Raw genomic sequence first — 27,110 nt, 5'->3', positions numbered from 1 at the left:
TCTGCCCTGTATTCACAGTGATGCTCCAACACACATCTTAGATAATAGGATAAATTTGACACCCATTTCAGTTGAATTCAAATTCTCCATTGTTATTTCACTGACATTATTATCCCAGGTTCACAGTGAACACTAGAATTACAGTAGAAGAGATAAAAGTAACATAAAGGGGAATCTATTTATGTAAATTGTTGTTTGTTTGGCCTAATCATGAGTTGGAGATCAGAGTATTAATTGGGAGCACTCTTCTAAAAAATAGAAACATTTTGATAGATTAGAAAAATAATTGTATGGGACCACATAACTGTTTCTAAGATGGTCATTTTAACAAATTGGACATTTCCTTAAATAATTCATTTATTTTACTATTATTATTACTTATTTTTTATTATACTTTATGTTCTAGGGTACATGTGCACAATGTGCAGGTTTGTTACATGTGTATACATGTGCCATGTTGGTGTGCTGCACCCATTAACTCGTCATTTACATTAGGTATATCTCCTAATGCTATCCCTCACCCCTCCCCCCACCCCACAACAGGCCCCAGTGTGTGATGTTCCCCTTACTGTGTCCAAGTGTTCTCATTGTTCAATTCCCACCTATGAGAGAGAACATGCAGTGTTTGGTTTTCTGTTCTTGCGATAGTTTACTGAGAATGATGGTTTCCAGCTGCATCCCTACAAAGGACACGAACTCATCCTTTTTTATGGCTGCATAGTATCCCATGGTGTATATGTGCCAAATTTTCTTAATCCAGTCTGTCATTGATGGACATTTGGGTTGGTTCCAAGTCTTTGCTATTGTGAATAGTGCTGCAATAAACATACGTGTGCATGTGTCTTTATAGCAGCATGACTTATAATCCTTTGTGTATATACCCAGTAATGGGATGGCTGGGTCAAATGGTATTTCTAGTTCTAGATCCTTGAGGAATCGCCACACTGTCTTCCACAATGGTTGAACTAGTTTACAGTCCCACCAACAGTGTAAAAGCGTTCCTATTTCTCCACATCCTCTCCAGCACCTGTTGTTTCCTGACTTTTTAATGATTCATTTCTATCCAAGCTTAAGAGTTAAAGTTGAAAATGTTACTCTAAGCTCTGTTTAAGTTAAGGACCACATTACTGTCCTGTCCAAAATAATTGTCAGTAGCTTATAAGGGCACTTAAAAAATGTCATATACCAATGATTCTCATCCCTGGTTGTACACCAGAGTTATTCCTAAAGGTTTAAAGAATCTAGAGGTCCAAATTTCACTTGCTAAGACTCTGATTCAGGACTTCCGAAGTAGAGTCCAGGCTTCTGTATTTTTAAAACACCTCAATAGGTTATTCGGAGGCACAGGTAGGGAGCCACTTTTCTGGACATTTAAATGGAAACAACTGCCAGGAGGTCCAGAGTGGCATGCTTCTTTATTCAAGTCTAGTGGGGAAGTGTGAGCTGCTTTGTCCCAACATTCCCAGCCAAGTACTGAATCCATTCCAGATGGGCCAGCTCGTATCACATGCCTATTTACTGGCCAAAGATATGGAAGTGGCTTAATGGCTAGCAAAGGTTGCCTTTATTTTTAAAGGCAATGGTGAAGTCAGTGTCCATTGAACCATATGGATCTTCAAAGAGAAAAATTGGGAGCCCATAGAAAAGGTAAAAAGGGATATACGTTGGGAAAATCCTCAACTAATATCCCTAACAGAGAACCCAAACTAGGGTTCATTAGGACCCTAGGGGAGCTATTGAGGCAGTAATGATGAGGAAGCTCTGATGAGAACTGGAGAGGCAGAAATAGGATTAGGCTATATCATTTACCTTTGATATAGTTAACTACTTCCTCCATCTTAACATTCTTTCTTCAGTTTGTTTTCAGGATACCACTCTCCTGGTCTTCCTGCTCCCTAAGTAGCTGTTGCTTCTCAGTCTCCTCTCTGGATCCTTCTCCCAGACTTTAAAATATGTTAGTAGGCCCCATGGCCTAAGCCTGAACTAATGTTCCAGCACTCTTCTCTTGCTTACTACTTTCAGCCTCACTGACCCCTGGCCAGTTTCCTCAGTGCCTTTCTATTTTCTGTTCCCTCCTTGTGGAAGACACTTTCCTTTTCATGGAATGCACTTTCCTATTCCCTCATTATGAAGCACACTTTTCCCATCATGGGGAAATACCTCCCACTCTGATTGTCCTTTCTGAACATCATGTATGAATAGTAGTTCCCATCACTCTAGTACTCTGAAATAGTACTTATCTCCTTAGCACTTATCACTACTACTTGGCATATGTATTTCTTTATTGCCTATCTCTCACCACCCCATATGTAAGCTCCAAGAAATCAAAGACTGACTGTTTTGATCACTGCTGTATTTCAAATGCCTAGAACAGTACCTGGAACATTGTGGGTGCTCACCAAATATTTTTCAAATAAATGCATTAATAAATGCATGAATCATTTTGAACTGCCAAATTAAAACTTCCCAGAAGCCATAATTACCTTTAGACATTTCTTCAGTCATTTGAGCTAGAAATTAAAGCCAGTTGAGTTTTCTATTAAAAACAAAAGCAAAAGCATTTTAACTGGTGCACTTCCCAATGGATTTTCAGTGAACAGTAAAGTGAATTTGTTGTTTAAAATTAAATATTTATTGTTCTAAACTCACTTGAGAATGCAGAAGGTGTTACCAAGTCCCAAACAACTTCTACCTGCTATCTAATGTTTCCAACTAATGGTGTGAAGGCTCCATGAAAGCAAGAATCTCATCTGAATCATTCATGTTTTAATTCTCAATGCTTCTCTTAGAGTGAGTGCCTAAGATATATTTGTGAAATTTAAACACACTCTGTTTATGACACTCGATACAACAAGATTTGAATATTGTGTCTTACTAGCCCTAGGATTTGGGGAGAAAATAACATGTACTTTTTCAGCTTTGGATTCATTATCTGAAAAATAGAAACAACAATACCTTGTTAACTGGGTTGTGCCTAGTAAATATTGAATAAACATTAATAAGCATTAACTGTGCTTATTGTTAGTGCAGTGGGAGTACCTTTTCCTATTTTATATCTCTCCTATGCTCTGTATTTCTGAAGCTCACATAGAGCAATGCTCCCTCTGACAAATAAATAGTATGTAGAGCTTGGAACCAAGTAGCATAGCTAATAATTTCATTAATGCATGGATTCTAGTGTTTCCTTTTCTTCCCACGTTTATGCCTTTGCAGATTAATAGGAATTGAGAGCTAAAGTAGACATCTAGCAGTTGGATAATAGGAAAGACTCTCACTATGAGAGTGAAAAGATGTTGGATGTTGAATCGCCCAGTTGGGCTGTCTGCACTAATAAATTCACTGGATTCACAGCTCTCCACCTCATATGTGTGGGTGAACCTCAGGTGATCTCACTGATTATATGCCACCTATTTTCTCTCCTAAGACTTTAAGCCTAAGGGTGATATGATTAGATAAGATTCCACAAGAGAAATTTCTCCAGTGTTTTGGTGTAAATTGTATGTTGTAAAATACACTGCTGCAGCCACTTGCAAATACAGAGATGTCAGTTGCCTAAGATGTGCAATACATGCATGTGCTATGCCACTGAGCAGATGACTAACGCTCAGAAGTGTAATTGATCAAGGAGAATATTTATTGCAGGAGTGCTGAGCTTTCTACAATAAATGCATTCTTGAAAGGTTGTATGTAAATCAAATGACTGCAAATTGAATAATTTAAAAGGCATTAGGGGAGCTTATTACTTAAATAAATCCCCATGTGACTCTTCAAATCTAAGAATCCTTTTGTAATGCAAAGTATTTATCTTTTTATTTAAGTATCAAATTTTTACATATTAAGTTTTCTTAAATTGAAGTACACCTGTAATACGGAAGAAACAACAACAACAACAGCAACAAAAACCCAGCAACTGATTCAGGGCTGCTCTGCTTTGAGCTTTCTAACTGTTGTGCCAAGAACTGAGCATAGGAGTGCGGGGCTATTGATTCAGCTTCATAGATTCTCACATTCTGGAGCAGCCAAAGGCCTGGGTCATCCATTCAAGAGCAGATTTATCTGGTTATGCTCAATTACTCCAGTGTTCAATACAAATGTTTTCTGTCTGAAAAGGTCAGGAAGTGACAGCTCTACATTTCATCTGGTAGCATTTTTTTTTTCTTTCGTTGTGAAGGGTTTCCCTGATCTTCCTTACTTACTTCCTCACTTTCTTTTCATTCTCTCTTCTTTTCCTTAAAACACTTGTCAGAATTTGTAACTGTGTATCACCTATGCACTTCCTTGTTTAATGTCTGTCTCCCTCACTAAACTGTAAGCATTGGGAATGGCAGTTATGCTTACCACTGTTTACTCAGTTGCTAGCATATTGCCTGGCACATAATAAGTACTTAGTCAGTATTGGCTGAGGGAATGAATGAGTGACAAAATTAATAGATGGATGGAAATTAGCCAGTTCCCATTCACTTAGCATCCTTTGGAAATGGCCCTAACTTATCTAGCTCTGAACTATCCCTCCAGCATCCTTCCATTCTCTGTCTCTCTCCATTTGCTTCAACCCCACTCGTTTCTTGCTGATCACAACTGATGTGTGAAACACATCAGTCCCTCTCCTGGGCTTGCCGTTTCCTTCAGCTGGAGGGCTCTTGCTCATACTAGCATAGCATACTCCTTCCCATTATTTGGGTGTCTACACAAATATTCTTCCTCAGAGAGGAGTTCCTGGTCTCCTCATCTAAAATAGCAGCTCCCCACACACCTCTTAGACATTTATTTGCTCCATGGCACTTATAACTGAACTGTATTTAGGTATTTATAGGCCATCTCAGACCCTCCATGTAGAATCCAAGAGGTCAGAGACATTGTCTGTCTTACTTACCACAGAGTGAATAAGAACCACACAAGACACAGAGAAGATACTGGATAGAGAGTATTGACAAAAGGAAGAAGCACATTATCTCTTTCTTTTCCTTTCATTTTAGTTTTTTTGTTGTTAGTCATATTCGTATTATCCCCCAGTAATTGTTTGTGACAATAAAACTTTATTTTAACTTAACCTTAGTAAAACTTTATAAAGTACATTAATCATAGTATCTTTTTACTTATTTGTATGTTTAAAGTGGCATTGTCCTATATCACAAAATGTATCTTTAATGGCCTAAAAATATGAAGATATTGGAATCATATTCTCATCAACCGTAGCCCAATATGAAAGACATACTTTTGAATTATATACTTCTTCCCACATTTTTGAAGATTTACTATATTTTATTTGATTGTTACATCTACCTTAAAGTTCTATTTGATATAATCAATCAGTAATGTTAAGTAAAAAATAAAATGTAATTTTCTTTAAGTATTTTGTGAGACTCTAATATTCCAAAGTACAAAAACAATTATTTTAAAAAATAAATATTAGTGTGCTTTTGGTGACACAGACAACCAACATTTTATGACCAAGACGTTATCACATAAAGCTTGTATTGGAGATATTTATAACAAGGCTTTTTCTCTTTGGCTTCTCAGGTATTTGACTATGATTTTGGACTACAGGATGACTTTATGGGCTCAGCCTTTCTGGATCTGACACAATTGGAGTTAAACAGGTAACTTTTGAACTGCTGTAATATCACCACCCCTTGTCATGCAGTGGGCTTGTGTAACAGAAAATGTCAGCTGATCTGGGGTCTAGTTCTGTCATTCACCGTGGTGAGCCTTCATGCTAGTCAGCCTTTCTCAAATCCATCTTCCTCACTTACTCAGTGGAAATAATGGCATCTTCCCTGACTGCCTCATTCAACAACTTTTCAACCAAAAACTTCTTGGATGCCTACCTGCTGTGTTTCCCAGTGTCATGAGCATCCGTGTGAAGAGACCACCAAACAGACTTTGTGTGAGCAATAAAGCTTTTTAATCACCTGGGTGCAGGCGGGCTGAGTCTGAAAAGAGAGTCAGCCAAGGGAGATAGGGGTGGGGCCATTTTACAGGATTTGGATATGTAAAGGAAAATTACAGTCAAAGGGGATTGTTCTCTGGCGGGCAGGGGTGGGGGGGTCACAAGGTGCTCAGCTGGGGAGCTTTTGAGACAGGATGAGCCAGGAAAAGGAATTTCACAAGGTAATGTTATCAGTTAAGGCAGGAACAGGCCATTCTCACTTCTTTTGTGGTGGAATGTCATCAGTTAAGGCAGGAACATCTGGGTGTGTACATGCCATCTGGGTGTATAAGGCCATCTGGGTGTGTACGTGCAGGTCACAGGGGATATGATGGCTTAGCTTTGACTCAGAGGCCTGACATTCCTGTCTTCTTATATTAATAAGAAAAATAAAACAAAATAGTGTTTAAGTGTTGGGGTGGCGAAAATTTTTGGGGGGTGGTATGGAGAGATAATGGGCGATGTTTCTTAGAGCTACTTCAAGTGGGATTAGGGGCAGCATGAAAACCTAGAGTGGGAGAGATTAAGCTGAAGGAAGATTTTGTGGTAAGAGGCGATATTGTGGGGTTGTTAGAAGGAGCATTTGTCATATACAATGATTGGTGATGGTGTGGATGCGGTTTTGTATAAATTGAAAAACTAAACGGAAGACACAAGCTCTGAATAAGAGAAGGAAAAAAACAGGGATTAAAGGACTAAGAATTGGGAGGACCTAGGACATCTAATTAGAGAGAGCCTAAGGGGGGGTCAGCGTAATTACTTGCTTGGTTGCTGAGTTTTTAGACTCTAAGTTTTTGGGGCGCAGTCCAAGTTGGTCTGGTGTCTGGAATGAGACTGGGACCTAATAAAAAGGAGTGTCCACACAGGAGCTCAAATGGGCTGTACCCTGTAGCATTCCGAGGACAGGCCTGAATTCTGAGAAGGGAAAGTGGTAAAAGTATTGTCTAGTCCTTTATAAGTTGGTGACTGAGCTTGGTGAGGTGTGTTTTTAAAAGACCATTAGTCCGTCTACCTTTCCTGAAGATTGAGGGCAGTAAAGGATATAAAGGTTTCACTGAATACAAAGAGCCTGAGAAACTGCTTGGGTGATTTGACTAATAAAGGCTGGTCTGCTATCAGACTGTATAGAGGTGGGAAGGCCAAACCGAGGAATTATGTCTGACAGAAGGGAAGAAATGACCACGGTGGCCTTCTCAGACCCTCTAGGAAAGGCCACTACCTACCTAGTGAAAGTGTCTACCCAGACCAAGAGGTATTTTAGTTTCCTGACTCGAGGCATGTGAGTAAAGTCAATTTGCCCATCCTGGGAGGGGGCAAATCCCTAAGCTTGATGTGTAGGGAAGGGAGGGGGCCTGAGAAATTCCTGAGGAGTAGTAGAATAGCAGATGGAACACTGAGAAGTGATTTCCTTGAGGATAGATTTCAAGGATGGAAAGGAAATGAGAGGTTCTAAGAGACAGGCTAGTGGCTTGTAACCTCGATGGAAGAGGTTATGAAATGACGACAGAATAGAATGGGCCTGTGAGGCTAGAAGGAGATATTTTCCTTGGTCTAAGAACCATTTGCCTTGTGTGGGAAGAGTTTGATAGGTGGAAGTTTCAGCGGGGGAGAAGGTAGGAGTGACTGATGTGAAGGAGGAAAACTGCTGTGAGGGATAGAAGTTGGAATGCTAGTTCATTTTTTAGCTAACATAACGTAAGCATTGTCCTGAGCAATGATATCTGATGCCTTTTGATGGCTGCTTTCTAGCTACCTTATCAGCATAATTGTTGTCTTGAGTGATGGTGGGGGGAAGAAAATAGATTTTGGAAGTTATGAGAACTGTAGAGAGTGAGTTGAGCATAGTTTGATTTGTAGGGCCTCTAACAGTATTAAAGCAGTGGCAGCCACTGCAAGCAGACATGAGGGCTAGGCTAAAACAGTGAGGTCAAGTTGTTTGGACAGAAAGGGTACAGGATGCGGTCTCGGCTCTTCATGCCTAGGAAGGAAAGAAGTTGTTGTTTTGTAGAAGGGATTGGAGTTTGGGTGATTAGCCAGACACAATCAGCAGGGAGAGCATGTGTGTTTTTATGAGAATTATGCTGAGACAGGTAACAGATGAGGAAGAAATTTGGGCTTGACTGAAGTAATGGGGGCTGTCTGTGAAGCCTTGCATCAGTACAGCCTGGGTAATTTGCTGAGCCTGATGGGTGTCAGGGTCAGTCCAAGTGAAAGCAAACAGAGGCTGGGATGAAGGGTGCAAAGGAATAGTAAGGAAAGTACGTTTGAGATCCAGAACAGAATAATGGGTTGTGGAGGGAGGTATTGAGGATAGGAGAGTATATGGCTTTGGCACCATGGGGTGGATAGGCAAAACAATTTGGTTGATAAGGCGCAGATCTTGAAATCACCTGTAAGCCTTGTCTGGTTTTAGGACAGGTAAAATGGGGGAAGTGTAAAGAGAGTTTATAGGCTTTAAAAGGCCATGCTGTAACAGGTAAGGGATAATGGGCTTTAATCCTTTTAAAGCGTGCTGCAGGATGGGATACTGGCGTTGAGCCGGGTAAGGGTGATTAGGTTTTAATGGGATGTAAGGGGTGCATGATCGGTCGCCAAGGAGGGAGTAAAGGTGTCCTATACTTGTGGTTTAAGGTGGGGAGATACAAAGGGAGGATGTGAAGGAGGCTTTGAACTGGGAAAAAGGGTGGCAGTGAGGTGTGGCTATAGTCCAGGAACAGTCAGGGAAGCAGATAATTTAGTTAAAATGTCTCATCCTAATAAGGGAGCTGGGCAGGTGGGGATAACTAAAAAACATTGCATAAAGTAATGTTGTCCAAGTTGGCACTAGAGTAGGGGAGTTTTAAGAGGTTTAGAAGCCTGGCCGTCAATACTCACAACAGTTATGGAGGCAAGGGAAGCAGGCCTTTGAAAAGAAGATAATGTGGAGTTGGTAGCCTCCATTCTGATTAAGAAGGGTACGGACTTACCCACCACTGTGAGAGTTACCTGAAGCTCAGTGTCCATGATGGTCCAGGGGACTTCCGAGGCAATCAGGCAGCGTCAGTCTTCAGTCACTAAGCCAAGAAGATCTGGAAAAGAGTCAGTCAGAGCCTTGGGTCAAAGTTCCAGGGGCTCTGGAAGTGGCTGCCAGGTGAGTTGAACAGTCCGATTTTTCAGTGGGGTCCCGCACAGATGGGACACGGCTTAGGAGGAATCCTGGGCTGCGGACATTCCTTGGCCTAGTTTCCAGATTTCCAGCACTTGAAGCAAGTTTCTGGGGGAGGCGGTCCTGGAGGAATGCCTGGCTGCTGCAGTTCAGGCATTTGGAAGTTCTTGTGCACTGGAGACGTGGCTGGGGTTTCTCTCATAGTGGAGGCAAGGAATTGCAACTCAGAAATACATTGCTACTTGGCTGCCTCTACTTTATTATTGTACAGCTTGAAGGCGAGGTTCATTAAGTCCTGTGGTGGGGTTTGAGGGCCAGAATTTAATTTTGGGGGTTTTATTTAATGTCGGGAGCGGATTGAGTAATAAAATGTATATTGAGAATAAGACGGCCTTTTGACCTTTTAAGGTCTAGGGCTGTAAAGCGTCTCAGGGTTGCTGCCAAATGAGCCATGAACCGTGCTGGGTTTTTCATATTTGATGAAAAAGAGCCTAAACGATAACTGATTTGGGAGAGGTCGGATAAAGAAAAAGGAGCATTAACCTTGACTATGTCTTTAACTCCAGCCACCTTTTTAAGAGGAAATTGCTGGGCAGGTGCAGGAGGGCTAGTCGAAGAATGGAACTGTAAGCCAGATCGGGTGTGAGGAGGGGAGGTGATAAAAGGATTATAGGGTAGGGGAGCGGAGGCTGAGGAAAAATTGGGACCTAGCTCAGCCTGGTGAGGAGGGGAGAGGTCAGATGGGTCTGTAGAAAAGGAAGATTAGAAAACCTCAGCTATGCTTGGGGTTGGGACTGAGGGGACAGGCGGGAGGGAAAGAAGGAAGATTTGGGACGAGTTGCATTGGGAACAGAGACTAGGGAGGGACCGATGTGTAAAAGAATGCCTGGATGTCAGGCACCTCAGACCGTTTGCCTATTTTACGACAAGAATTATTTAGATCTTGTAGGATGGAAAAATTCAAAGTGCTGTTTTCTGGCTATTTGGAATCACTGTCGAATTTGTATTGGGGTCAAGCGGCACTGTAGAAGAAAATAAGGCGTTTAGGTTTTAGGTCAGGTGTGAGTTGAAGAGGTTTTAAGTTCTTAAGAACACAGGCTAAGGGAGAAGAAGGAGGGATGGAGGGTGGAAGGTTGCCCATAGTGAAGGAGGCAAGCCCAGAGCAAAGAGAGAGTAGAGACATGGAGAGAAGGGGTTGGAGGGTTCTTGCCCTCCAGAAAAGCGGGAAAGGGGTCAGGATGCAGAGATAAGGGGTTGGGCACAGAGATAAGGGATCAGGAGTTTCTTGCCCCCCAGAAAAGAGGGAAAGGGGTAGAGACGTGCAGATAAGGGGTTGGGGGGTCCTTGCCACCCAGAAAAGCGGAGAAGGGGTCAGCAGGTTCTTGCCCCCTAGAAAAGCAGAGACGGGGTAGAGACAGGGAGAGAAGGGGTCGGGGGTTTTGACCCCGCCCCCACCCCCCCAGCCCCCACCCCCCCAGCCCCCACCACCCCCCCAGCCGCCATCCCCCTGCCCCCATCCCCCTCCACCGCCCTCCTACCCCCACCCCCCAGCCCCCATCCCCCTGTCCCCATCCCCCCACCCTTCCCCCGTCCCCCGCCACCCCACCCCACCCCCACCAGAAAAGCAGTACATGCCGCTAAGGGTGAAGGACCAAGGCAGGCATCCCTTCGTGGTCAGACACCTCTGAAACATGGGTGAATAATCAGGCAGGCGTCCTCCGCGTGATTAAACACCAAGGGAAGACTGTCTTCCCGAGTCCGTGACTGGCGCCAGAGTTTTGGGTCCATGGATAAAAGGCATCGCCTTTGTCTCTACCAGAAAAGGAAAGGAACTGAAATTAAGAGAAGGGAGAGATTGAAGTGTGGCGCCAAGATTGAAAGGAGAAAGAGGTTGAGGGATAGTAAGAGAGGCTGGAGAAGAGAATAAAAAGAGGGACCTTACGGGATTTAAAATTGTTGAGATGTTCCTTGGGCTGGTGGGTCTGAGGACCCAAGATTGTAGGTGGATCTTTCTCACGGAGCAAAGAGGAGAAGGACGGGGGATTGATCTCCCAAGGGAGGTCCCCTATCCGAGTCACGGCACTAACATGTCATGCGCGTCCATGTGAAGAGACCACCAAACAGGCTTTGTGTGAGCAATAAAGCTTTTTAATCACCTGGGTGATGGACGGCTGAGTCCAAAAAGAGAGCCAGCCAAGGGAGATAGGGGTGGGGCTGTTTTACAGGATTTGGGTAGGTAAAGGAAAATTACAGTCAAAGGGGGTTGTTCTCTGGCGGGCAGGGGCGGGGGGTCACAAAGTGCTCAGTTGGGGAGCTTTTGAGCCAGGATGAGCCAGGAAAAGGAATTTCACAAGGTAATGTCATCAGTTAAGGCAGGAACCAGCCATCTGGGTGTGTACGTGCAGGTCACAGGGGATATGATGGCTTAGCTTTGGCTCGGAGGCCTGACACCCAGTACTGTGCTAAGCACCAGGGATCGAGAGATAAAAGACACATTCCTTCCTTTCACGTTGCCCATATGGTTTTAATGGGGCATAAAAAAAAATGCATGTTAGTCATAATTATTAAGAATCGGACTACTATATATAAAATACAGTGTGTGCACTTTGCTTCAGAAACAGCAACTCTCTTGTCACTTGAGCCATGGTAGAATCTGATTTTGCCGTTGCCGGATTACCAAGGAGTGCTCCTAAGGTGGAGGCCAGTTATTTGTATCTGCTCAGTTTCATATCATTGCTTCTTTAGTTGCAAAGTTGCTATTGTTACTAATATTAATCATTCTTTACACCTAATAATGGGCTTGTACTTTTCCGAAGTGAATTTCAACATAGGAACTAAGAATTGATTTGTACTATAGAATAAAAAAATACCGTTAGAAAAGATCACGCATGCTGAAATAGGCTGCAAAGGAAGCTGTGAAACCTTCTTTGATGGTTTTAAGGAGAAGGAATTCATGGCTGTTTTGGATGATCATGTTACATCGTGCAGCAGGGATGGTGGAAAACAGGAAAGCAGAGTAATGAGCCAGATCACTACTTTTCTACTTTGTAATTACACATTACAGTCAACTTAGTTTTAGCACAATGGCTGATTGGTCTTCCAATAGTCATTGTTGCCTCGGACTGGACAAAAGAGCAGCCTTTCCTATACTTTTTCTTTAAGTCCTTCATTCCAGCCCATAGCCTAGCACAGGCTCACACCTCCCCACCACTGTAGGAAGTGCCCTAAGTAGTGTTGCATGGAGTCTATTATCATGAAAACTGAGCTCAATCTAGAATAGACTGTGCTGTTCTTCTGTAAAGTTCACAGGTACTTTCTCTTAGATCTCTGCATAAGGATATGCAAGTGACTAGACTTAATCCCAAACCGTAAATTTATCTTGTTTCCTATTAAAGATAAATCATTGGTGAAAAATAATTTGAAATGGTGACAATTTGGAATAATTTCAAAAACTAAAAGAGATTATTTATACATGAGCATTTGGTGTGTATTTTGCCACATAACATATTTTGTGTATTTCACTAGCAATTCCTTCTCCTCAAAACCACAAAAATATCTAATTACTACTTTTTAAAATAATGTATTTGTGTATGCTGTTTTGTTCTAAATGTAAATCAGTAGTCTCTGGGTATAGAAAAAGTGATAATAATTGTAGTCATATAAATGTTTATATTATACTATGTAATACACTGAGGTATCTCTGAAAGAATAATACATCATAAGACAGTTGTAAATGTTCATGTATCTTTATCATGTAATTACTAAAAAATATAATGAAGTTTTTCTATTTATTTTTGTATGTAATTATTACATGAAAATGAACTAAATCAAACTGTAACCCCATATGTGTATTTAGTGTATATGTGTGTATATATATATATATTCACGTGTATGTACATGTGCATGTATATATGTGTGTATATATATTCATGTGTGTATGTATATGTGTATGTATGTATGTGTGTATATATATTCACATGTGTGTATGTATATGTGTATGTATATATGTGTGTATATATATTCACGTGTGTGTATGTATATGTATATGTATGGTGCTTGTGTATATGTATGGTGCTACTCTCTGTGGGTTTAGAGAGTATAGAAAGGAGACTGATAGGCTTCTTAATAGGGTTGTAGTTTCTTGGCCTTTTCAAACACTTTCTGGAACCTTCATGGGTTTAGAAAGCAGAAATTCATCTGGTGAATTCAGATCTACTCACAGTTTATTGGATAGCTTAATACACTGATAATATTTTAATTACAAAAATTGTCCCAAGAAAGTAAAGGAAAACAAAATTGCTTTTTATCTTAAAAGAATAAAGTATTAATGAAAATATATTTGGCTTATTCATTTAATGACTGTTCAAAATCTAAATATTTTCTATCACAGGCCCACAGATGTGACCCTTACTCTGAAAGATCCTCATTATCCTGACCATGATCTTGGAATCATTTTGCTCTCAGTCATCCTTACCCCTAAAGAAGGAGAGTCCAGGGATGTGGTAAGTTCCCCCACAGCCTAGTAGGAGCTCTTTCTTGCTCTCTCTTGTTCGAATGTTGTGAGCCTTTCTTTGGACCCAGAGGTAGTAATGAAGAGAAGCTGCCTATGAAAATATGCCCTGTTCTTTATTTCTGTGAGTATCCTAGGTATTACTCATTCATGCTTATTGTATCTTTTCAACTCTAATTTCCTGTTCCACCCTCCAGATCAGAACCTCTTGTTGTAAATAAGAAACAGATTTGAATTTTTATTTTAATTTTATTTCTCAATTTCAGACATGTTATATTATAGGCAAATATTAGTATTCATTTGGGGAATACATTTATTAGTGAATTGAATACTTGGAATTCCACGTTAAGGTATCCAGACCCTGCTGTTTTGACTGCATTGTCAGGTGTACCACAACAGAGAAAATGAGGTGAAATTATAACAGAGTTTCTGCTTTCTGGTATTTGTTTACTGAATGATAAGTGAGTACTTTTCATCTTCTTGATGGGCTTCCATATTGATATTACCCATTTTTCAGCACTAGCTGTCTGTACGTCCTTGCACACCATGCTGCTATGAGAAACTGACAAGGGACACAGAGGAGCCAATTACTCCCCCCGAGTTGAAGTGACATTAAAAAATATCAGGCTTGACCTACATCAGTATGCTTACTAGTGTACTTTCTGCCACAACTTGCCAGAGATTATTTATTAGACTCAATGTGCTTTCATGTGCCTGGGAACTACTCTAACTAGCTCTGACTATAACACATTTTAGTAGTAGACATAATTTTTTTAGGCAAGTTGAAATACTCTATTTCAGCAATGTATGTATTGCTGTCCTGAAATAATGCATGATTAAAGTTGGTTATAGATTGTCTGCTGGAAAGGTATTGTTGGCATTTTCCACTAGACTGTAGGTAAATATTGTGAAATTCAACTTCAAATTTGGAAATACTTTAAACTCATTGAAAAATTCACCCTTCCAAGAATTATTTCTCTCCATCCTTTTTAGAAATGTAATGATGACACGTATGTTTATATATAATATTTGCTAAATTGGGTTAAGTATCTGTACTTCATTCACTGAGGAAGAAGTTTCTCTTTTTAGATAAGAATTACCAGATAGTAATACCTAGTGTGAGAACTTAGCTTGGTAAAATTATGTATGTATGTGTGCACATGCACCCTTGTGCAGAGGGGTGGGTGAGAAACAATTTTTACAAAAAGTATTTAGAAATGAAAGCCCGTCATCTTAGAAGTCACTACTTCAGAAGACATTATTTCACCCAGCACAAGCCAAGAAGTATAACCTAGCTGGCTAATCCATACATAGGAATCAATTGTAAATGTTCATTTTGTGTTTTATTCAAATAATTCAATGAGTCTAGTATTCACCAAGAACCTACTTTAAGCTGGTTCCTGTGCTGAACACTTAGGATACAATAGAACTTAGACCCAGTGGAGAACCCAGGAATCAATTAATCACTGATAGGAACAACTGTTTTAAATGCTGTGAAAAAGAGGTACATACTGCTGAAAGAGCAAATATAGGAAAATTTTTAGTAGCCAGGGGTTAAGGATTCTCGAAGGAAGTCAAATAACACCTGAAATATGAAGTGTAAAACAGGCCTTAATAAAGCAAAAACAAGAAAGAGAGGTGGTATTTAAAGCAGAGGAGACAACACACACAAAGGCCAGGTGACAAGAGGAACCATGTTGCATTTCAAGAATTGAAAAACCACTGGAGTTTAGAGAATGTGGAAGCAAAGACAGTGTGGGTGATCAGAGTGCATAACGACACTGGGGTGGAAGGACGATGCCCAGACTGTGTAGAACTCATTGACCATGTTAAGTTTTGGGTCTTTCCCCAAAAAACTGTGGGGATCCATTGAAAGATCTGTGAATCGAAAGCAGTGGAATCGTATTTGCCTTTTGAAAATCTTTGTGGCTGCATTGTAGAAAATATATTGAAGGGGTAAGAATGGATACCTGGAGACCAATTAGGAGGCCATGGCGAAAATCCAGGTGAAAGATGATGGAACTTTGGATTAGAACTGTCAGAGGTAGAGATGGAGGGAAATTGGCAGGTTTACCTATAGGAGGTAAAAATCAAGAAGACTTGATGATAGAATATTCTTGTGCTGGGGTTCTTTGTTATTTTAATGAAGGACAGCACTTCATAAATCAAGATACCTAAGTGTCTGAGATCCTGTGTAGTCCCAGACCATCTAAACTTGCAATATTCCTGGAGATTGGAATGATATAGCAGCGATTGTGGTGATTTGGGTGATGTGATAATGTACAGTCAACTGAATTTTTACATTAAAGGGATGTTTATTAAACACTCTAACATCAAACTGAGGGTTTGAGGGAGCAAGTTAATATCAGGAGACCCTACTATGAAGCTGCTGAGTTGTTCTAAATTACACAGAAATATATGTCAACAAAGGCAAAGTAGTTTCCAACATTATTTTTTCTTCAACAATCCTTCAAAAATCCCTCAATCTCCAGGGTTGTTCAAATTTATTTTTTAAATATAAGAATTATCTAAAAATATTACAGTGCCTGGGAGCTGATCATCAGTAAGTTATCAAACACAAATAAAGAAGAAAATAGGTGGGTTACATGAAAGTAGTTATATATCAAAAATATGGTTTTCTTCACCTTCTTTTCCTCCTTTTCCTTTCTCTTCATCATATCTCTTCAGCCACATTCACCCTTAACACAAAAAGTTCCTTCTGAAATCCTCATGCTATTTTCTTGGCTCAAATCCATTTGACTACCCCAGATTTTTTGGAAGAAATCTTTCCAAAGGTATTTTTCATCTCAGAAAGTTTTTTTGCATTCATTGCCTTACTTCATGCCCTCTTCTTTCAAAGTTCCAGAGAGCACATGCAGCGCTCTCTGCTGCATTAAGAGAGAAATGGTGTCTTCTCTCCTTCTCTCCTGTTATTGACTCTCTTATGGCTTCTTTCTTCATCAGAGAAGCAAGTGGCTCAACCAGGGCTTAGAAAAGACACAGTGATCAAGTCTGTTCAGAGCCAGCCTCTGGCTGGTGAACATCCTTGTACTTTCCGTCCTGACCTCGGTCACCCCTGAGGAAGCAGAGAGAAGGGTAACCAGTGTGGTTATCCTGGCTTATCCTCGTGGGTACAATCAATAGCTGAGGCATGGGCTTGGTTGTATAGAAGCAAGCAGGGCCAGAGGAGAGGGGAGAAAGGAGGGAGGGGAGAAAGATTCCCCCTTGGAGATTCTACTGGGATTCAGTATCCTGGCTATTGGGATGTCCTACATTTGAACCTGGGTTTGTAAATATATGCTCTACGTTATGAAAATGCCCCAAAATACATATAAATTGGCTTTTCTTTTGTGTTTGTCCTACATTGCAGTTCTATAACTATTTTATTAAGCTCTCTAAAACTGATTCTTATATTTAGCAACACTGGTTGTTAGGTTTTGAAACTCTGAATAAGAACCATTTGTAGGCATCTGTATAAAACAAAATACTTATTGATCATCTACTAAGCATTATACTAGGCTTTATAACACCCTCTTTCTTCTTCTTCTAAGTTTTCAGTGACTTGTGGCTATTTCTCTAATTAAATGGAAACTTCTGATGAGAAATTTTAAGGCTCTCCAACAAGCAATGTATGTTCCCTCACTGTAACTTCTGTCCCAGCCATACAAACTCCTTCACGGTTCACCTTCTCTCAAGTCCAGGCTTTCTTCAGCGTTACCTGTGTACCTAAAATATGCCTATGTATAGTTCACCTTGCCTCCATCCTACATCCTATCACTCATAAGAGGGGAATTATATATATATAATACATAAAGTCTTCCTTATGATGACTTCAAAAGACCAAGTGAGGGTATATGTTTTTTTTTCTTACCTCAATATTCAAATCCCTGAGGTTGTCACAAACAATATCAACTCATGATTAAATAATGATTTAATTTTCTTTTGTAAGTTCTCAAAATTAGTATATTAATGATAATCTGCTTGAAATCAAGCCTTATTGGTCTTCCCACAGAATTCTAATGATTGACAATAAATTATAAACCCATCACTGTATTTTCTTCATTCTGTAACATGTCAAATATCAGCTTAGTAATTTTTCTGGGCTACATTTGAAGTTTCTTGGTTAAAAATCACAGATCCAATGTATCTTCTAGTTAAATTTTCAGATATCTAAAAGACATAACATACTGCAGCTGTAAAAATGGCATGCTGAACTTTCACAAATTATTCAGAAACAAATTTTATTTAGAGAAATTTAAGCTAAAAATGCAACAAACCAGAAATCAGTTACTGTATGCTTCACAATCCCTAGAAAACGAGAATTATGTAAGAAAGGAATAAAGGCAAATTTTACATTGACCCTCACAGAGTAAAATTACAAGAGTTCTGTTCTCTTTGATTACTAGCTCAGAAATAATTTATTTCAGGCTTTTAGCACTGAAGATGTTAGTTCAAAAACCACATGTTTATTCGTATGCCTGTATTGATAAAACTTTGCTAAATATTTTATATGTATTAAAAATGGAGAATGAAAGAGATGTGTTTCAAGAGCCTTTTACAGATAAAACCTAATGATCAAATAGGAAATAGAACATTAATGTGAATAAAATGCTATGCCAAGGTAGGAAGAAATGAGTAACTGGAAGTACAGAGTCCTTAGCATTACAAAGTGGTAAGATTTCTAAAACAGTCATCTTGTGAGTTTTTTATGCACTGTTAATAGTAACAATACGTTCCATGAATTATGCAGTTGGGATGATTTCTCCTTGTGTGGATTGCCAGCTCTAGAAATCAGTAAAAGTGAAGAACGAGTTGAAAAACCTATCAGCCTACTGAATCTACTAAAGCCTCTAAAATATTCAATGTCTAATTGCAGCAATTTGTATTTCATAGGTGCCATATCAAAATCTTCTCCATTGAGGTCATGATTGAGTCTTTTAAAAAAATTCCCAGATGTGAACAGATATATATGTATATACATTTTAAGTCTCCAGCATTGTGTGTACAAGAAACAAAAACCTCCTTGGGGGGCATGCTGATGAGTTGCATGGCACAATTGTCATTTCTGTTTTGATTGCATGTCCTATTTTTGAACCTGTAAAAGTGTGTAGTGCATATATGTGTGTCCTATATATGGCAATTTGTCTGATAGTGTGTTTGAGTTCTTTCTGGCTCTTTTTCTAGCAGAGTTCAATCCACAGCTTTCTTCATTGGAGAATTTGTGAAATAAAAGTGAGTTAATTTGTGTTACACACTCTCTTAAATAACCTAGACCTACAAATTGCTTGCCTAAGGCTAAAAAATAGAAAATTCAAAGAAACATATGAATGACCTTAGTTGGCCTTTGATGAATTAAAAAAAAAAAAACAAAAAACTTCTTTGTCTTGGATTAGTTTTGATATTCTTCAGAATTATTACACAGCCAACATTTGAAGAAATATCTACCTACAAAAAGTTGAATATATGTATGCTTTATAAGATGTATGTTACTATTGTATCTAATTATTCTGTGATTTTTTATATGTACAGTAGTTATATAATTGCCTAAAAAGTCACTTCAACAAAAGATAAAAATTAAAAAACGGATTGAGATTGTGGAGTCTTTTAAAAACAATTCCTTCTGCAGCTCTATCACAAGCCATATTTTTATGCTACTTCATTCCTTTTACTGGCTTCAAGGAAGTTGAGCTGCTAATGAAGAATTTGAATTGTACTATAATAATATCAGGTAATAATCCTTTCAAAAATTAATTCATATGTTTCTCAGCTGAAGTTAAGATCATAGAGCAAAAAATAAATCTTATTTTTCTATAATTTGCTTCATCTTCTATTTTTAACAATCCCCAATCTTCCTTCTCTAACATGTCTCACAGATAGCGAGAAAACATTATTAATAGTTTATCTATTAAATTAATTTTCTTTTTAACTTTTGTACTGTTTTAGTTTTATTGAATTGACCTTAACCCAACTACCTAAAAGAAAAAGGGACTTAGAAGTGAGATACTTAAACCCATTGCTTTGCTAATAGATTTGGCTCAAGAGGCAGAAATGTTATAAAATCTAGGGTCATTTTGAGAGTCACTGGGTATAGTAATAGAACTTTAGATACTGAATTAGGAAAATAATGAATGGGTTCTCATAACTGCTAAATATTTCCTATTTATACTTAGGGTAATCACTGACTTTTATTGTATCAGTTTCTCAATCTGAAAAAGAAAACCTTGCAGCCTGCTTATAAAGCTATTTTGAGAGACAGGACAAATACTGGCCCTATATTTTGTTTTACTGTAGAAGGTTAATTTTATGTGGTGCTTGTGAGTCAGGGGATGTGACTTTGTGGAATCCTTGTAATATTGACTAGTGTTACCATGAGATTTCACTCTTTCTAATGTTCTATGGCCCTTTTACATAGCATAACATTTCTTATATAATAGAATTTTATATGATAAAATTCTCAGATGCTAGATAATGATGATAAATGACCGTGAATTAGTAGATTGTACTTTTTATATATCTTAATTGTTATTGATTGATTTGACTCAAAATATTGTCTCTAGGAGATACCATTCTTTGTCCATTGAAACTCTGCTTGGTGAGAAAGTTGAACATTTATTATCCAACTCTTATGGGGCAGTTTTTGTAAATATAACATACCACTTAAGTATTTGGTTTCTAGTTGCCTTTTGGTGATGATGGAGGAAGTGGTGGTGGTGGTGATGATGATGATGATGATGATACTGATGATAATATATCATTTAACATCAAAAATAAAGATTTATTACATGTCCCCCTAGATGGCCACCTCTATAACCCAATGCTGGGATTTGTTGCTTCAAAATGAACTGGACATTTAGTACTTTGAAAACATAGATTATTTCTATAATAGTATTTGATAACAGTGTTTTGCAGTTTCCTGACTAAAAAAAAAAAAAAAGGAGGGGTGATGAGGAATCATTGTAACCTTAGGAAATCTATTATTATTTTATGTTTTGGTCAACATTTAATAAAGACTGTATGTAGAGAAAATATGCCCTATACGACCACTCCCTATAGAAAAGAGGAACGTATAATTATCTTTGAAAATGTTATGCTAGTCTTAGTTTTTACCCTAGAATGTACACATTCATTCTTGTGGTTTAGGTTAAAGGTTGCCCTCATCTTATATTAAAATCTTTCCATTTTTGTGTTATTCTAATCCATGAGTAGTTTCTGACATGGTTCTTTTTTATGGTGAATCCTCCTGAAAGAGATACAGTTCTTAAAGTGCATTTCTCTGATATACAAATATGGCACAAGCACTTTAAGCTATATTCCTTGCCCTGAATATTTCCTATTCTCCACTTCATCTGCCTTAAAGATAATAGTAAAGCAAAGAGAGGGGAAAGAGGTTAATCAGGAAGGTTAATACTTCAGTGTTCATTGAGAAATTTTTTAAAGTGAAGAGAGGAAACAAAAAAAATCATTGAGCTTTTATGATTTAGTTTATTCAAGAGATTAGTGATCTTGGGGATGCATTACAAAGCTCTAGAACCTTAATTAAAACTTTTGGCCATACATATTTATTAGTATGACACAAACTAACTAGTTTAAAGGATATGCTTTCACTAAACATTTCTTTTTTCTTTTTTTTTTTGAGACGGAGTCTTGCTGTGTCACCCAGGCTGGAGCGCAGTGGCGCGATCTCAGCTCACTGCAAGCTCCGCCTCCCGGGTTCACGCCATTCTCCTGCCTCAGCCTCCCGAGTAGCTGGGACTACAGGCGCCCGCCACCACACCCGGCTAATTTTTTTGTATTTAAAGTAGAGAAGGGGTTTCACTGTCTTAGCCAGGGTGGTCTGGATCTCCTGACCTCGCGATCCGCCCGCCTTGGCCTCCCATAGAGCTGGGATTACAGGCGTGAGCCACCGCGGCAGGCCTCACTAAACATTTAGCAGGAAAATGCACTAGTAGCCATTACAGTATGCAGCATTTGTTTTCAATTGAAAGCATCTGTAGACTCTGATGTAGTTAAAGATGAACTGGAAGCAGAGACAATTCTACAATGCCACCAAAGCAAAAGATTTTGAATGTGTTTGAAGAGAAAAAATATTATATACCTGATCAAGTCATGTACACCCTCAACCTCCACCACCAAAAGGAGCCATTGGAAATTATGAGACACAATGTGTTTTTTTCAGTCAGTAAAGGCATCCCAGTACTGGTCCCATTTTTTTTTTTTTTTTTTTTTTTTAACAAAGGAATAAATCAAATGAACTCTCACCAGAAAGACTGCTGGAATGTTAAAGTTGTTTCTCTAGTCGTGTGTGCGTGGAAAACAAGTTTTGTGTTGTACAATTGCTGCAGGAACTGTTTGCTGTTTCAAGGGCTAATGTTTCCGCTAAAAAACAACTGGCTGCCCTCTTCTGTACTTGAGTGAAAAGATAATGAAAATGCTTTATTTTATTTACAGACAATGCTAATGAGGAAGAGTTGGAAAAGATCAAGTAAGGTAATTCTTAGCTTGTGATCTTTCAGCTTTTCTTGTTGAGAAGAATTATCATCTGCTTTCCCAGATCTCTCTCATCTCTTCAAAGTATGCTACCAGATTTCATACTATCCGATTGTTACTTTTCCCCATAAATTTAAGCAAACCATGTGATGTTTTTTAAGTAGAAATCACACTGATCAATAGCTTCAAATCATTCTTTCACTATTTTCTGGTCACTTCTCAACATCATTCTCAGCATCTAGTCTCAACTATATATGCAACAGGGTCTAGAAAATTGCTTTGCGCCAGGAATAAAATGATGAGGCTAGGGGAGGGACAACTCCAGATAGAAGAAAGATTTGCACAATTTATTTTATTTTTGGGGGTCACAGAAAATTGAGTATAAAGCTTTCTAAACTCAGAAATTCCTATATCATTACATCTTTAGAGTATACGATAAGAACCATTTTTCCCCATTGTCTCTTCTCACTTTAAGAAATAAAGTGAGAGGAGTTTATGGTTCCTGTAACTTACTAAGCCCCAGCTCTTTTGCAACTTGTAAGATATGCAAAATATAAACTAAGTGTTTAATTTGTTCAGTGGTGCTGCCACTCTTAGACACAGATATCAAGATGAAACAACTTTTATATGAATATACTTTGAAATAAATAAAAAGGATTTTACTTGTAAAAATCTTGTCTCCTCAAATTTCTACTTAGAGTCAGTATTCCTTTTTAATAGTGACTAATTTTTTTAGACCCTGGAACATGACAATCTTTTTCCTTCCATTCTGATTGAATCATGCTTTTACCTAAGCTTTTCTTTAATTTTGTCATTTTTATTACTGTGAATATATATATATCAAAATGTTTTTATATTTATGGTAATGACTTAATCTATTTGAACAAGTGTCTCTTACTATACATTTTCTCCCTGATTCCTATGGCATTAATGACCAAAGAATAATTTGGCTCACAAAAAAGTCAGGACTCCCATTAAAATGGGAATAAAAATAAAAATAAAACTTTATTATTTTAATAAAATGAAAAACGCTTATTAAGGAAGGTTGCTGAATATTTCTAACTTAATGTTCACTGTGATTTTCACTAATCAAAGTTTCAAGATGTTTTGAAGAAATATTTGCACTGTTCATGTTTGTATTACTCTTTTTCCTTTGTAATTATAAAGTTATTGTTATATTAAAAGTGTATATATTTTTAAATTTATATAATTGGATATATTTGTGTAAAAAACATGACAACCCATCAATATGTAACAATATTCTTTCAGATATATTTAACATGATAGAGCAAGATATTATATAATATTTAGTATTAATTAATGGGGATAATCCATTTTATTGTATAAAAGGAAGAACAGAAATGAAGATTCTGCCAGGCACAGTGGCTCAGGCCTGTAATCCCAGCACTTTGGGAGGCCGAGGTGGGTGGATTACTTGAGGTCAGGAGTTCAAGACCAGCCTGGCCAACATGGTGAAACCCTGTCTCTACTAAAAATACAAAAATTAGCCAGGCGTGGTGGCATACGCCTGTAATCCCAGCTTCTAGGGAGGCTGAGGCAGGAGATGGCTTAAACCCCGGAGGCAGAGGTTGCAGTGAGCAGAGATCATGCCATTTCACTCCAGTCTGGGCAACAGAGTGAGACTCTGTCTCAAAAAAAAAAAAAAAAAAAAAAAAAATTCTTCTTTAAAAATTATATTAAATGTACATTTAAATGTAAATATAATTTTAAACATAAATTAAGTAAAAGTATATCACATACTTTTGTTCCATATATAGAAAATTTAAAATGAATAATAAACATCTATCCTCTACTGTTTTTATATCTAAAATTCTTGGAGTTTATATTTATTATTAGCAATCCATTTATGTATTCAAATGGATACATTTTTCAAGCTTCCAACTGAAGATACAGAATTCCTATGTCTAACAGCACTCGTTTGAGTACTTGGCAGATTATATTTAGTACAGTGTTAACATAAGCTTTTGGGTTTTAGCCTAAGGGATTTTCAACTTTGAAAAATTTAATGGGGATATTGAATACTAAGTGAAGTAAAATTGGTTAACTCATTTGATTTTTTTTTTCTGTGAGAACATACTGAACACCTGCTAATTCATTCAGATTTTTTACTGTGCCCTAAAACATTTGCCATATTCATCCATATTAGTGTTACAAGAGCACAACGTTAAATTCAAAATGGGGGGAAAGTTTGACATTTCAATTACTAGCTAGTCCACCTTCCTTCACACACTCTGCTATGTTGAAACTGCTCCCTGAATCTTTCGTCCAGTAAATTGTGCTTCCTGGGAAACTAAGGGGTAAGGGACTATACCGTGTAGTTTTATAGGTTTAACTGTGTTACTGTTTTATGAAAATGCATCATTTTCTAAATATTTCAATCTTCTTGTAAATTCTCGTCTGAGTACAGATTTTTCATTTTTTATTTTTGGAAATAGGGTGTAATTTTATTTGCATTACATTTAAATATGGGTATTTCATATATGATATAACTATGTTCAAATTCAAAGGTAAATTTTTCATAAAAACACAGATCATTTTCTTCCTCGGAATCTTGATTTACAGAATAAGGTCTCCCGCATCTTCACGGAAGGGCTTTGGCATGCAGCCTGTCTTTGAGTGTCAGTGGTGAATAGATAATCTAAGAAGTGTAAATTTTGTAGCAAAGGCTTAAAGATAGCCAGTGTTGTTAGAGATTCTCTCCAGTATGGAGTTTTTCTTCCTTTGCTTGGTTTCTTTCAGAAGTGATGTAACTACAGAGGAAGAAAGGCTAAATTGACACAGTTGTTGTTCTTTTAAATACGCCTGTCTCCCCACTATACAATGTGAATCAGCTCATGGAATTTCCCATTCCTTAAGCAGCTACTCGTCATTTTCATCATCTTGGTTTTCTGTAATGAAATTTCTTTGCCTATTTTTGTAACCATACTTCTGCTAATAATAGGCTCTTTCAATGGAAATCTTATTACTTGTGGCACTCACATAATGTGGGGTTGCATTTAACTATTGAAATCAAAAGAAGAATCTCCAGCTTGAGGACAGGGAGATCCTAACTGCTGTTCAGGACTAACTTATTATTTTTTGGGGGGGGAGGGTGGGTAATTGTATTACCACTTAGCAATACATAGGAAAAAATGCATCTAAACTTACCTCTGAAAAATAAGAATGTATGAAGTATGCATTGTATTTGAATGGCATATAAACAAGTATATAGATATAAATTCCTAATATTTCCTCTTCTAGGGACAGAACCATCCTTTAAAAGACTCATTCTGGTTTTCCACAAGCACACTTTCTATTATGCACATTTTGAATTCTGCCCCACACTCAGCTGTTATAGAATTATGTTATTTTAAGAAGAAAGGGACTGATGTCTCCTTAAACTTGGGCAACAGAAGAATTATCCAGGTGAAAGAGTTACTCTTATGTTACAAAAATGTGTTTTAGCAGAGAAATGGTAGCGCTTTGGATTATTGCAATATTTTATTCTTTAGAAGAAACTTCTCACTGATAATTTATTCTAAGGTTAAATTATTCATGCAGAAAGTTTCATGAACTCAGAAGAGATGATTTATATGTATTTTGCGAATACATTTTGTGGGGCGAAGCCAAAAATGGAAAAATGTAATGAAATAATTGGCTCTATCAAACAATAAGCAATTATGATTTTACATTACATTGTGTGTGTGTGTGTGTGTGTGTGTGTGTGTGTGTTTTAACCTAGAATAATGAATTTACCAATGAGTAAAGGTGAGATAATAATAAACTTATGTGCTTTCAATAAATTACCTCAATTATATGAGAAATATTATTGTGATGATATAAAAACATACACATTGCAATTCATATTCTTGACAATAACAGTTTAGAATTGTTTTTCTTTCAGAAAAGTTCATCCTTTGAATAATATAATACAGACTACTGTGATAGTGTCTGATTATCATATCTTCTGTTACTTGACAGCTTATATCTTTTTTTAATAATACATCTTTTTATAAAGATTTTATTATAACCACTTAGCATAATTTTAATGAACTATAAAACACTTTATTCATTGGTTGAATGAAGCAATTTTTAATATGACTTTTGGCAAGGAGATCGTTAATTTAAACTAGAGAACACTTTCAACTCCATAAGTCTGCAGGGCGTAGTAGTTAAACCTGACACCTTGGATGACACATTAAAAATGTATCAGCGAAAACTCTAAGTGCTTTAATTTAACTAACGGTGGAGAAACAGATTAACACATCTTTAAGCATCTCACACAGTCAGCTAGACATGACGAAAAAAAGTCATTATTTAGCAACTATCAAGTTCTTTCCACAAAACCTTTATGTCCTGATAATAAATAGGTAATTTTTTTAAAGCGGCAAAAATGAAAACTCTTGGTCATAGACTTTCTCAACTATGAGTGACCAAAATGGCTTTTCTTGGGTGCCATATTTCTAGTCACTATGCATATGTGTTTGAAAAAAAATTATATGCTCGGTGTTTTTGAAGTAAACATAAAATTATTTTAAAAGATTTTTACTTTGCCATTGTTTGTACTCCAAAATCTGTATTATTTGGAAATGCTATAAAATCAACCTCATAAGCAAGACTTCTGAGATTCCAAAATGCAGCAATGAACAAATGTAAATAGCAGTGAGTATTTCTATTATCAGAGAATACCTTTTGTCCCCACCTGGTAACCAAGTCCTTAAATTTGTAGTAAGTTTACTTAAAACAGAGATAGTATAATGTCAGTAGATATTTCATTAGCCCCACAAAATACATGGAGCTATAATTAAATTTTATGTTGAGATGGTTTTTCCTTGCTATTTTGACAATATTTCCCCAAAGGCATAAAATAAATTTTTTTATATATTGTAATTCATAGCTACAGGGATTTGCTGTGACAATGGCATTACATTTATTTGACTGCTCTTGTTGGCATAATGTTGTGGATTCTTCTGGAGCACATCTGGATGAGTTGGTACAAAGTGAAAGGACAAAATGTAATCTCAGTGAAAGGATGAATT

General features: G+C 37.7%; 1 protein-coding gene across 8 annotated transcripts in view; it reads left to right on the top strand.

The window, feature by feature from the left end:
• The window catches only part of MCTP1 (multiple C2 and transmembrane domain containing 1), a 596,052-nt gene that overhangs the window by 345,997 nt on the left and 222,945 nt on the right, over positions 1-27,110 (top strand). For 6 of the 8 annotated variants that reach the window (XM_015140440.3, XM_028850075.2, XM_015140437.3 and 3 more), the window contains exons 4-6: positions 5,521-5,600; positions 13,465-13,576; positions 22,033-22,071. In XM_015140440.3, the coding sequence (XP_014995926.2) occupies positions 5,521-5,600; positions 13,465-13,576; positions 22,033-22,071 (231 nt within the window). The remainder of the gene's footprint in view (positions 1-5,520; positions 5,601-13,464; positions 13,577-22,032; positions 22,072-27,110) is intronic. The other 2 variants (XM_015140441.3, XM_078004990.1) reach the window with 1 other exon arrangement.

This window comes from Macaca mulatta, chromosome 6 (assembly GCF_049350105.2).
Source record: "Macaca mulatta isolate MMU2019108-1 chromosome 6, T2T-MMU8v2.0, whole genome shotgun sequence".
NCBI classification, from domain to species: Eukaryota; Metazoa; Chordata; class Mammalia; order Primates; family Cercopithecidae; genus Macaca; species Macaca mulatta.
This window is presented reverse-complemented; position numbering and strand designations above follow the sequence as displayed.